Source organism: Tupaia chinensis, unplaced genomic scaffold (assembly GCF_000334495.1).
Source record: "Tupaia chinensis unplaced genomic scaffold, TupChi_1.0 Scaffold000502_1, whole genome shotgun sequence".
Taxonomy (NCBI): Eukaryota; Metazoa; Chordata; class Mammalia; order Scandentia; family Tupaiidae; genus Tupaia; species Tupaia belangeri.
In genome coordinates this window covers 744228-757265 of record NW_006160014.1, presented here as the reverse complement: position 1 = coordinate 757265, position 13038 = coordinate 744228, and the positions used below count along the sequence as shown (strand labels likewise).

The window sequence follows — 13038 nt, the reverse complement described above, 5'->3', positions numbered from 1 at the left end:
CTCAGGGGGGCTTGGTGCCTGCCGGGAACTGTCCCAGGTTCTGAGATGTCCCAGTGCACAGAGTTCAGTTCCCCCCCCCCCCCCCCCCCCCCCCCCTGCCCCTCCCGCCGCCATCTTGTGCCGGGTTTGATCCTTGACCCCAAGCCACCCCTCCCCCCCGCGCGTGTTGAGCCACGTATCTGAGCGCCCGCCCCTTCCGGCCTTCTCATTGGCTGCGCCGGGTGGCTATCCCATTGGCGGAGTGAGCCTCTAAATGCTAGCCGAGGGTGGAGCCAGGGGTGGAGCTTCAGGACGCGGGTGGGAATGTCCAAAGCTAGGCGCTGTCCGACTTTGCCAGCGCTCCGCAGCAGATAGAAGGACTGGACTGTTTCTCAACTCGGCAAATTTTATTTAGAAAAAGGTGGGGGCGGGAAAAAAGTGACAGCGCTCGTTAGGCCAAAGGAAACCTTCACCCTTCTGTAGCACCTTAGTCTCTTCTCTTTACTGCTCAACATCCCTCCGCTTCTGGGGCATGGAAAAAGCTATGTCCCCTGCCGAAGGAGGGTGGACGAGGAAGGTACCTGGAAACGGCCGGAGAAAAGACCCAGGCGGTCGATGTTGCGGTGGAGGACACTGTGCAGTACAGCTAGGTGGGGTCCACCCTCACCCCCACCCTCTCTGGAGAAGTCCCGGATGAAGCGGCCACGCTCTGACTGAAAGATGAACTTCTGAGGCAAGGGCCCATGCTCCCGGAGAAAACCCCAGACACTGAGCAGCAGTAGACGCACTTCAAAAGGTGCCAGTTGGCTAAATACTTCGTGCATATTACCCAAGGCTGGTGGCAGGAGGCTTCCTTCAGCCATGACAGCCACCAAGGTGCAAGATGCCTCCAGGTGCCAGGGGGAGTGGGCTGTATCAGGATGGCGAGAGGCTTCCCAATGGCCCAAGAGGGCAGCCAGCAATCCCCGTAGCAACACCGAGCAGTAGCACAGGGCTGGGGGAGCAGCTGCTACCAGCTTTAATAGCTCAAAGAGCAGGGGCTGTTCCCGGAAGCGCCGGCCAATGCGGAGATCCCGCTCCACAGTGGCTCGAGCATGCTCTTCAGGGGGCCAGGCCAGCTCAGCACCAGCTGCATCAGGACACACACTCTCCACCAAGGTCACTGCCACTGCTTTGGCTGCCTCCGGGCTCAGAGTGGGAGCCCCCCAGCATCCCCCACATTCAGCAACCCCTGGGGTACTGCAGCAATGCACTAGGAGGCTGAGGAGGCTCTGTGTGTTATAAATCACTTCTTGCTGATTTCGTGACTGGACAATCTTGGGTGGCTTTAAGCCACGGCCGATGACTCCAGCGTGGAAAACTGACCAAATCCCTCCAGGACCTGGCACAGCTGCAGTGTGCCTCCGGTTAGTGTCCAACAGGGAGGCAGAAGCCAAAGTAGCTGAGACAACTGACAGTGTCTCGTTGTCCTCATCCACTTCCCCTCCAAACAGTTCTGTGTTGCCCCGATGCAAGGCTCCCTCAACTAAGAACTGCAAGACAGCCTTGAGCCCAGCTGGGGAGGTCTGAGAGAGGCGGATGAGAAGCTGAGAGGCTGAAGCTACACCTGGTGGGCCATGCAGCCTCAGAGAGGCAAAAAAGCGGTGCACTCCAGCTCTCACCAGTCCTAGGAGTTGGGAAGGGGACAGGGCTTCCAGAGGAAAGGGACAAATGGCCAGAAGGGATGCAGCAGCTTCAGCTACTTCCTCCTCAGGATGCAGCAGGAGAGGAGCTAGGTCAGATAGATGGGCTGAAGCAGACTCCCCAAACCGGGCTCCTAGTGCCGCAGGGCCCTCACCACCCTGCTGTTCCCACCCCACTAGCAGTGCCAAGTTGCGCAGGAACCGGGCTGTAAAGGTAGGCTGTAAAGTCCCTGCATGCACCCGAGCCAGGCAGCTTCGGAAGGCCAGGGGTAGAAGGCCAGACAGACTGACCACTAGCCCTGCATATAACTGAGTGGCCAAACTCAACTCTTCGGGGCTTCGAGCTCTGCTCAGTAGATGTCCCAAGGCCTCAGGTCCACAGCTAGGCCGGGTATAGACAGATAGCAGGCCTAAGAGCTGGTGCTGCCAGAGGAAACGCTTCCGTTCTAGACGTAATGTCTCTCCACACAGCTCTCCAACATGGTTTCTTAGGGCATCTAGAAAGGGCACAGGGCGGGGAGGTGGGGGTGGGCCCAGTACCCCTTCTCCAGGAGATCCTCCCCGGTGATGAACCAGTTTTTGCAGATGCAGCAGAAGCAACTGGATCAGCCGGTCACAGGCCTCACGCACGGTGTCTGGCACAGCCAGGCCCTGGGTGGTAATAACTGAAGCAGGCATAGCTGTGTCCACCAGGAACTGTAGCAGGCGATAGGCCCCTGCCCCAGAGGCTTGGCTCACTAAGTGCACAGCCAGGTTCAGCATGTTGTCCAGCTCCTCTCGGGGGAATCCCTGCAGGTGTTGCTGCAGCTGGCTCAACACAGTTGGGGGCCTGAGGCAGTCCACAAGCTCTCCAGAGACTGTTCCCAGAAGTGCCGGTGACATGACTGCCAGCTGCAGTAGGAAAGGAACAGTGGCCTGAAGGGAAGGGTCCCCACTCCGGCTCCCAGATCCCCCTGCCAGGCTATCATGGAACATTCGCAGGAGCTCCCGTCGGATGCTATCTCCATGGCGGGAGGCCAGATGTCCTAAGATGCCTACAACTGAGGCAATCTTGGGCACTCGTTTCTCCCCAGGGATGGCAGGAGATCCAGGGAAGGGCTCTGTAGAGGTTTGAGAGGAGCTTCCGCTACTACCACCAGCTCCACCTCCAGCTCCACCATGGACACAGAAGTCCTTAAGGCCACAGGAGAGGACTCTGGAGATGATGGTACCAGGAAAAGAGGAGCCAATATGTGCCACAACCCAGTCAAAATGTGGGGAATGCTGGACAGAGGTATCCAGCAAGGCATCCACACATGCATCTGGGCAGCTACCAATAAGAGCTGAGAGGCACTGCACATAGATGTCCATTAATGTGCGTGTGGCCCTACAACCCATCCACAACTGTAGCAGTTCATTGAGAGAGCCAGTAGCATGGGGCACACGCTGGTGTTGGCCTGAGTATGTGCTGCTCAGCTGTCCCATAAGGTCAATGGACCATGCACTGACCACAGGTGCCCAGGCCTTCGGATTGGCCCGGATAAACTCCGAGAGCACCTGCTGTACTTCCTGTACCACATCCTCTAGACCAGGTCCTCCAGCAGGGACATGGGAAGGTGGAGGTGGACGGAGGTGAGGTGGACCAGCCACAGGGCTTTCATCCAGGGCAGCAAGGTGGGCCCGGACACTCTCATCAAAGACACCTCTCAAATGATCAAGCACAGCAGCCCGAGCAGGTGGCAAAGAGCGGAGCAGGAGAAGACCACATCGAGCATGTTCCCGGGCTGAGAGTTGGTGGCCTAGGACGGGGTCTACTCCAGTAAGAAAAGCCTTGATTTCCTGGGACAGCTCCTGAGCACTACGAAGAAGCAAAAGAAGTCTGTTTAGAGTACTGTAAGATGTTAGGCAAGTTACATTCTCTGTGAGTTTCTAAGTTTCTAGGGATAACTGTACCTCCCTCACATGAAAATGCTTGTAAAGCACTCACCCATACCTGGTTCACACTAATCACTCAATAAATGGTAGCTATTTTTATTTCAGTAACAACAATAATACTGATAACAGATAACTTAGAATATGTCAAGCTCCCTTTTAAGTACTTTGCATGTATTATTTCAATTCTCACAATAGCTCAATAAGGTAGGTTCAATGAGGATCTATTTTATAGATAAGGAAATCAAGGTTAAGTAACCAAAAATATGCTCCAAGGGGGCAGGAACCATTTCTGTGCTCTTCAACACTGAATCCCCTTCTATTGAGTGCCCAGTATATGGGCAGTACTAATTAAAAATTTGTGGAGTTGAGTAAATATATATTTTATGTTTCTATAACAACCGCTTAAAAAAAAAACAAAAAAAAACCTTTCCAACATTACCACACTCATCCTCACAATACAAGCACCCGGGAATGTGTTCTTAATGGAAAGAAAACCATAAACGCCCTGGCCGCTCTTCCAACACCCATTTCTTCACATATTCTGCAAGTATCCTAACCACCCATCACCATATCAACAAACACCACCTAACCAGCACCCTCAATGTGCCTGGCAATCAGTTGTCCCAGTGCACAGACAGGGTAATGCCTCCTAACCCTTCCCCTCCCAAAAGACAGGCAGTTCTGTCTCAAAGGTTCCGAAGTCTGTTATGAGAGGAGACAAAAATCTTCCTTTCCTGGTCATTTCTGTCTAAGACAGCACCCTCTAGGAGCTGACAGAACTCTGTGTCATTCCTCTCTGGTTCCTTAAAAAGAAAAAGAAAAAAAAGGCAAAAACGAACAAAAAGATAAAACTAAGATGAGGGGAATATCTCCGCCAGAATGCATTCAGTGGGAAAGGCTAGAAGGAAGCATTCAGTGGGTTTCTGGGCTGGGCTCTCTCAAGGAGTATCCATGGAGTCAGGGACCTGGGTTTCTAATAGGGTCAGGGTAAATTGGGTTCCCTATAGTTCTGATACCCCCCCGACTCTTGGAAGAGCAAAGCCAAGGTCTGGAGTAGCTAGGCATTGAAGAGTAGGGGGAGGCATGATCCAGGTCTTGGGAGGGCAGGTAGTGAAGCCCGGAGTTTGGTGGGGCAGTCCCTGAGTTCTGGGAAGACCCAACCAGGAATCTCTGAGAACCCTGACGCGAGTTCTCGAGGTAGGTCCGGGTTTCTGCCGAGAAGGCTGGGAACCAGCGCGGGGGGGGGAAAGATGCCAGGGGCTCTGACTACCTGAGAGGCGCGGGACCGTGGGTGGCTGGGGCAGGACCGGGAGGCCCTGGGGCCCCGGGAGGGTCGCACAACGCGGACATCCCGGAGCCCTAGCCCGAGCCCGAGGCGGGAGCGGCGGAGCGTAGACGACGCATGCGCGCTGACGGGAAACTTGAAAGGAACCAGCGACGAGGCCTCTCAGGAAAAGTAATCCGGCGATGTCCGTGATCCTCAAACTTTAGTTCCGCGCTACGTCGGAGTCCCAGAGTAGGACAGTGGAGATGACAGCAGGAAGTCGATCCGCCCTCAGCGTAACCATTTTTTGAAAAAGGTTATTGACACGTACTGTAATCCAATTCATAGGGAATTTTTTTAAACTAAAAATACAAAACGTTCAAGTCACAAGCTTTAAAAAAAATAATTAAAAAATTACTATTAACTTTAATTTGCTATAGAGCACATGCGATCACCGGAAAGAGACAAAGAGAGAGAGTGAGAAAGCAAGTCGCAAAGTCCTGGACTCAGACTGCAAGTGGCCATGTGGGAGTCCAGCGCCTTAACCACCACGCCACCTGCTGGCCTCTTAACTCACGAGCGTTTGAAAATACAAAGGACTAGAAAATATTTAAATTGATAAACAATGACGATGTAAACGCCAATTCATTAGAGAGACTGGAAGGGGAAAAGCAAAAAAGACACAGACAAAAGAAAAGAAAATTCTTAAGAGAGGATGAAAAAAAGGAAAGAAAAAAAAAAAAGGTGCGGGAGAGTGAGTCTGAAATAAATTTGGCGAGCTGGCTGAAAGTGTCTTCCCAGTTGGAGGTAGGTGCATCCTTCTATAGGTCTCCATCGTTGAGGCTTTGCTTTCACCCCAACTTCCCAACATAGGGACCGCAGTCTAATTCACATCTCATACCTGCAGACACTCACCTGGTGTAGAGAGCCAAACCTCAAGAGCCCCCACTTGAGCCAGTCTACCTAGGTCAAGTTCCAGGGAGCTATTCCGTTTTCAAGCTGTTTTACTTACCCTCTCTATGCCTGCTTCCTTGTCTGGAAATAAGGAGGTAAGAAGACAATTAACTGGCAGGATTCTTATGAAAATTGAAACAAGGTAGCATCAGTGTTAGTGTGTACAATGGTAAACACTAGCTCTTTTTAAAATTTTTTTGAAGTGTGTACAATGGTAAACACTAGCTCTTTTTTAAATTTTTTTGATATAGAGCACCTGTGCTAACCAGAAAGACAGAAAGCCAAAAATCTCTTCCCGGGGGTATGGCCAAGCCGCAATCCCTTCTACTCCATTCTCCTCTCGAGATCTTGGGCACAAACTGTGTGTGCCTAACAGGACTCAAACCGCAGTCGGTTACATGGGAGTCCAGCGACATAGCCATTACACCAAGTGCTAGTCCCAAAACATTAGCTCTTTTACTGTATTTGTTGTATGAGCACCAACAAATAAGTTCTGTGGCAATAGAGACTTTGCAGATATTATTAAAGCTCATTCTTTTTTGCCACAGAACATGAGTGCTTGCCTGTGAGAGAGACAGACAGTGAAAGAGAAAGTGAGAAATCACTCCCCCGGGAGGGGCGGCCACCAGCAATCCCTTCTTCAGTCTCCTTCTGGGATCTTGGGCACACACCCCGTGTGATTTTCAAGCCACTGGGTCCAGGACTCAAACTGCAATTAGCCATGTGGAAGTCCAATTACATAGCTACTGGCAGCCCCTAAAAACTCATTCTAGGAACCAGCAGATGACGTAAGGGTTATATCACTAGACTTCCATATAGTCAACTGTGGTTCAAATCCTGGATCTGGTGGCTTGAAATTCACATAGGGTGTGTGTGCATACATGCCCAAAATCCCAAGAGGAGAATGGAGGAGAAGGGATTGTGGTGTGGCCATCTCCCTGAGGAGGTGATTTCTCATTTTCTGTCTCTCTGTCTCTCTCCGGAGAGCACATGTGCCCTTTCTCTTAAAAAAAAAAAACTTATTCAGGGGCTGTGGTGTGGTATGGTGGTTAAAGGCGCTGGACTTCCACATGGCTGTTGTGGTTCAAGTCCTGGACCTGGTGGCTTGCTTTCTCACTTTCTCTCTCTTTAAGAAATAATAATAATAAATTTAATTTAATTTAAAATTCTTTAAAAGAAAAACTTGGGACCAGTGGATTGTGTAATGGTTACGTCACTGGACTCCCACATAGTTGGCCACAGTTCAAGTCCTAGACCGGTGGCTTAAAACTCATGCCAGATGTGGGACCAGCAGTTGGCATAAAGGTTATGTCACTGGATTCCCATGTAGTTGACCATGGTTCAAGTCCTGGATCCGATGGCTTAAACTCACGCTGGGTATGTGTGCGGGCATGGCCAAGATCCTGAGAGGAAAATGGAGAAGGGATTGTGTCATGGCCATCCCCCCAGGGGGTGATTTCTCGCTTTCGGTCCCTTCAGGGAGCACACACACCCTATAGCTAAATCTCTCTCTCTAAAAAAAGTAAAAACTCATTCTTGTAGGTGATTACCTATAATAGGGTCTGCCTGGTATCTGGTAGGTTTTTTTCTTTTTTCTTTTTTAAAACTTCACACTCCCACCCCAGGGGGCAGTACCATGCTCCAATTCCTTCTCCTTCATGTTCTTCCCAGGATTTTGGGCACATGAGTGCCTGGAGTAATTCTTAAGCCGCTGGGTCCAAGACTCCATGCGTCAGTCTAGCTCCCCAACCATCATACCACCTGCTGGCCACTATCTAAATAGTAAGTTGTTTTTGTTTTTGTTTTTGAGAGATTTTTGCTATAGGGTGCATGCACTCACTATAGAGATAGAGAGACAGTGAGAAAGCAATCCCCGGGGGGATGACCACAATGTAATCCCTTTTTCTCCACTCTCCTCTTGCGGGGATCTTGGGCACCCCCCCACACACATACCTGCTATAAGTTTCAAGCCACTGGTTCCAGGACTTGAACCATGTTGGCCATGTGTGAGTCCAGCGTCTTAACCACTGCACTGCCTTCTGGCCCCTAAATACTAAGTTTTTAATAGACAGTAGTTGAATGAATGAAAGGTAAAGTAGCTGCCAGCCTGTGAAGATGTTAAGGCAGGGCTGGATCCCACATGACTGACTGCGTGGTTTGAGTCCAGACTTTTGCCATGAAAAACATCACAGTGCATGGGTGCCCAAAGTCCTGGGAGGAGAATGGAGAGGGGATTGTGAAATGGACATTCCCCCTTGAGGTTGATGTCTCACTTTCTCTCTCTTTCTCTGACTCTGGCCACCATATGTGCCCTATTAGCAATTTTTTAAAAAGAAAAAAGGGGCCAGTAGATGATGTAATGGCTATATGTTGGCCATGTAGTCAACTGTGGTTCAAGTACTGGAGCAGGTGGCTTAAACTCATGCCAGGCGCATGTGCGTGCATGCCCAAGATCCTGAGAGGAGAATGGAGGAGAAGGGATTGCAGTGTGGCCATCCCTTCCGGGGGGGTGATTTCTTGCTTTCTGTCTCTCTGTCTCTGTCTTTCTGGCAAGCACACGTGCCCTATAGGAAAAAAAAAAACTCTCAAAAAAAAGAAGAAAGAAAAAAAGTAGCTCTGAGGTCTGTATTTCTTCTTTTTTCTTTCTTTTCTTTCTTTCTTTTTCTTTCTTTTTCGTCCGATCTTATAGGGCGTGTGTGCCCGCCAGACAGACAGAGAGAGAGAGACAGAAAGACAGAAAGTGAGAAATCACCCCCCTGGAGGAATGGCCACGCTGCAATCCCTTCTCCTCCGTTGTCCTCCCGGGATCTTGGGCACACACGCACACGCGCTCGGCGTGAGTTTTAGGCCACCCAGTCTGGGACGCAAACCGCAGTTGATTACGTGGGAGTCCAGCATCATAGCCATTACGCTAACTGCTGGTCTCCTGAGGTCTGTATTAACCAGAGGGCTTACTACTCTCAATGTAAGTGTGAGTTAGAACAGTACCAGACAGTAAGTACTAAAAACACTTTTAAAAAAATTTCTACTATATGGTATGTGTGCTCACTAGCGAGAGACAGAGAGAAAGGGAAGTGACAAAGCACCCCTCGGGGTAGGGAGAATGACCATGCCACAATCATTTCTCCTCCATTCACCTCTCAGGATTTAGGGCACGCATGCACACATGCCTGGCAGGTTTTTAAGCATGTGCTCTGGGATTCATACTGCGTAGTCAGCCATGTGGAAGCCAGCCACATTAATCTCCATGCCACCTCCTGGCCCCTAAATATGCTTTTTAAATTATATATGTTTTAAAGAATTATTTTATTTCATTTATTTTCATTACTATTTGTTTAATTTGACCAGAAAGAGACAGAGAGAGAGAAAGAGAAAGTAGGAAAACAAGCCTTCAGGTCCAGGACTCAAACCATGGTTGGTTATGTGGGAGTCCTGCGCCTTAACCACTATACCAACTGCAAGCCCCTATTTTCTATTTTTGTAAGAGAGTTTTTTTTTAATGTTATTATTATTTATATTTTAATTTTTCCAGAGAGAAAGTGAGAAAGCAAGCCATCATGTCTGGGACTCAAATCATAGTCGGCCATGTGGGAGTCCAGTACCTTCACCACACCACCTGCCAGCCCCTGGAGTAGTGGTTAAGGCGCAGGAAGAAAGCAAGAAATCACCCCCCGGGGGACGGTCATACCGCAAACCCTTCTCTGTTCTTCTCTTGGGATCTTGGGCATGCACCAGTGCCCAGCATGAGTTTTAAGCCACCAGGTCCAGGACTCAAACCAAGGTTGACTACATGGGAGTCCAGTGACGTAAACGTTATGCCACCTGCTGATCCCCCTAAATATACTCTTTTTTTGAGAGGCTTTTTGCTATAGGGCGCGTGTGCTTGCCAGAGAGACAGAGACAGAGAGACAGAAGGCGAGAAATCACCTCCCAGGGGGATGGTCACACTGCAATCCCTTCTCCTCCATTCTCCTCTCAGGATCTTGAGCATGCACACACACATGCCTGGCGTGAGTTTTAAGCCACTGGGTCTGGGACGCAAACCGCGGTCGACTACGTGGGAGTCCAGCAACATAGCCATTAGGCTAACTGCTGGTTCCCCCCCGCCCCAATATACTTTTGAAATTATTGTGCTTTAGAAGCTACATGAAAAATTTTGGTTATTTGACCTTAAATCTTAGAAATTCAATCATTTAAGAATTGTGTTTATGACCTATTAGCAAGCACTGTTCTAAAACAATACATTACATTCCCCAGCTTTGCCTCAAACTTGGACCAAACATAGCCCTTCTCAGAGCCTCAATTTTTGCTTTGTTTTGTTTTTAGGTATTTGCCATAGGGTGTGTGCTCCCACTGGAGAGATAGAGACAGTGAGAGGGAAAGTGAGAAATCACGCCTCCAAGGGGATGGCCATTCTGCAATCCCTTCTCTTCTATTCTCCTCCTGGGATTTTGGGCATGAATGCATATGTACCCAAAGTGAGTTTTAAGCCATCAGATCCAGGACATCAACCACTGTCTGCCGTGTGGAAATTTAGCACCTTGACTGCTATACCACCTGCTGGCCCCAAGCCTTAAATTTTAAACCAGACAAGTTCTTCAGCTATAAGATTTTCATATGATCCTTCCCCTTAAATATTTCACAAGCTGGGGACCATCAGATGGTGTAGTGGTTATGTTGCTAGACTCACACATGGCCAACTATGGTTCAAGTTCCGGACCTGGTGGCTTAAAAATCATGCTGGGCGCTTGTGCATGCATGCACAAGATCCCCTAAGGAGAATGGAGGGATTGTAAAAGGGATGTATACCAACATGTGTGTATCTAGTTCTAGAGTTGTACATGGCTCGTTTTATCTCTTGAACAATTCACACACAAGAGTCATGTGGGAACCAGCAGGTGGCATGGTGGTTAAGGTGCTGGACACTCTCACATGGCTGACCATGGTTCAAGTCCCGGACCTGGTGACTTGCTTTCTCACTTTCCCTCTTTCTCTCTGTGTCTCTCTCTGGTCAAATTAAAATAAATGAATGAGGGGACCAGCAGGTGGCATGGTGGTTAAGGTGCTGGACACTCTCACATGGCTGACCATGGTTCAAGTCCCGGACCTGGTGACTTGCTTTCTCACTTTCCCTCTTTCTCTCTGTGTTTCTCTCTGGGCAAATTAAAAAAAAAAAAAAAGAATAAATAAAAATAAATAATTTTTTTAAAACAAAAAGAATGAAGAAATAAAATTAAGATTTTTTTCTTGGAAAAGGTTTTTGTTTTTGTTTTTGTTTTTGCAATAGGGTGCATGCGCTCATCAGAAAGATAGGGACAGAGAGACAGAAAGCGAGAAATCACACCCCCCCCAGGGGGGTTGGCCATGCAGCAATCCCTTTTCCCCATTCTCCTCTCTGGATCTTGGGTATGCACGCACACGCGCCTGGCGTGAATTTAAGCCACCGAGTCCGGGACTCGAACCGTGGTTGGCTTTATGGGAGTCCAGCGACATAGCCATTACACCAACTGCTGGTCCCAATAAATAATTTTTAAAAAGAGTCTTGTGTGGAGGAAAGACAAATAGGGGGTGAATCAGTAATAGCCAAATAGTTAAATTTTACCCATTGATTTATTGATTTAGTGGGATTTTTTTTTCTAGTTGATGTGAATCATTTGTGAATATTTTAATTTTTGGATTCTTTTAAGTGACTGGATGTAACATGGGAGGATCTAGAACAAAGGCCCAATGAGTCTTATTTGGATGTGTATTGGGGAGTGTATTTAACTGTGTGGCTACCATACTTAACATGGGGAGTTGTGACCGATGCTAGTCAACTAGATGGGAGTCCAGCAACATAGCCATTATGTCAACTGGTGGTCCCCCAATTTTCTTTTTTTTTTTTCACTTTAGCAGTTTTTAATAACGGTATATAAGATTATTTTACTCCTGCATCTTCTCGATTGTTTCTTCCTTATATTTGCCCTTTTCCTTTCCTACTTGGCAAGACTTGGCTTTCCGTTCAAGGATCTTTTTGCGGTCTTTGTCCAGCTTTAGTCTAGCGATAACCACCTTGCTGGGGTGAATCCCCACATGGACCGTTGTGCCATTAGCCTTTTCCCGCTGCACCCGCTCAATATAGATGACATATTTCTTCCTGTAAACTTGGGCCACTTTGCCAGTTTGCTGACCTTTGTAGTGTCCTCGCACAACCTGAACTTCATCATCCTTTCGGATGGGCATAGATCACACGTCGTACTTGTGCCTCAGCTCTTTGGAAAGCCGGGAAGGCATTATCTTCCTTCGGATATGGGAAGGCGCATTGAAATGCCTTTTACAGTTCTTGCTTCGGTCAGAAGTCACGAAAGGATTGAACTTCATTTTGGCCGCTGCCGCTCCAGTGATGGCCACGAAAGAGAAAAGCCCACAAATTTTTTTCAAAAAAGAAAAATACATCATGACTCTTCTGATTTTTCCAACAACCCAATATAAAGGCTGTCCATTATTGGTATCTAATTGGGAAGGTAAGACAGAAAGTGATAGGGACCCTGGAAGACAATGTCTATTTAGATGTCTGCAGTAGTACAAATGATTAAGTTTGGACCAGTAGATGGCATGGTGGTTAGGGCACTAAACTCCCACATGGCAGACTGCAGTTCAAGTTCCAGACCTGGCAGGACTCATTTTAACTCTCCCCCTCTCTCTCTGTCACTGGTGAACATACATGCCCTGCAGCAAATTTTAAAATAACAATAATTGGGGCCCACAGGTGGTGTGGTGATTCGAGGCACTTGACTCCCACATGGCTGACCTTGGTTCAAGTCCTGGATCTGGCAGCTTGCTTTGTCTCTTGCTCTCTCTCTCTCTCTCACTCTCTGATAAAATTAAAATAAATAAAGTCAAATAAAATATTTCTTTTAAGGGGCCAGCAGTTGGCATAATGGCTATGCCACTGGACTCTCATGTAGTCAACTGTGGTTCAAGTCCTGGACCCAGTGGCTTAAACTCACACAGGGCACGCGTGCGTGCATTCCCAAGATCCAGAGAGGAGAATGGAGGACAAAGGAATGTAGTGTGACCATCCCCCCGGGGGGTGATTTCTTGCTTTCTGTCTCTCTCTCTCTGTCTTTCTGGCAAGCGCATGCACTCTATAGCAAAAATTTCTCAAAAAATGGGACCAGCAATTAGCATAATAGCTATGCTGCTGAACTCCCATGTAGTCAACCGCAATTCAAGTCCCAGACCCGGTGGCTTAAACTCATGCCG

The 13038-nt window shown here is 48.5% G+C and overlaps 1 protein-coding gene and 1 pseudogene across 1 annotated transcript; both read right to left on the bottom strand.

Moving 5' to 3' along the window:
- Positions 1-365: 365 nt before the first annotated feature.
- INTS5 (integrator complex subunit 5) lies at positions 366-5001 on the bottom strand. Its single transcript, XM_006156581.3, has 2 exons — positions 4846-5001; positions 366-3498 (listed from the first exon to the last, which is right to left on the bottom strand). Exons 1-2 carry the CDS (start codon positions 4923-4925, stop codon positions 522-524), a joined length of 3057 nt encoding a protein of 1018 aa, XP_006156643.1. The 5' UTR covers positions 4926-5001; the 3' UTR covers positions 366-521.
- Positions 5002-11713: 6712 nt separating this feature from the next.
- LOC102497310 (60S ribosomal protein L26-like) lies at positions 11714-12165 on the bottom strand (annotated as a pseudogene).
- Positions 12166-13038: the final 873 nt, after the last annotated feature.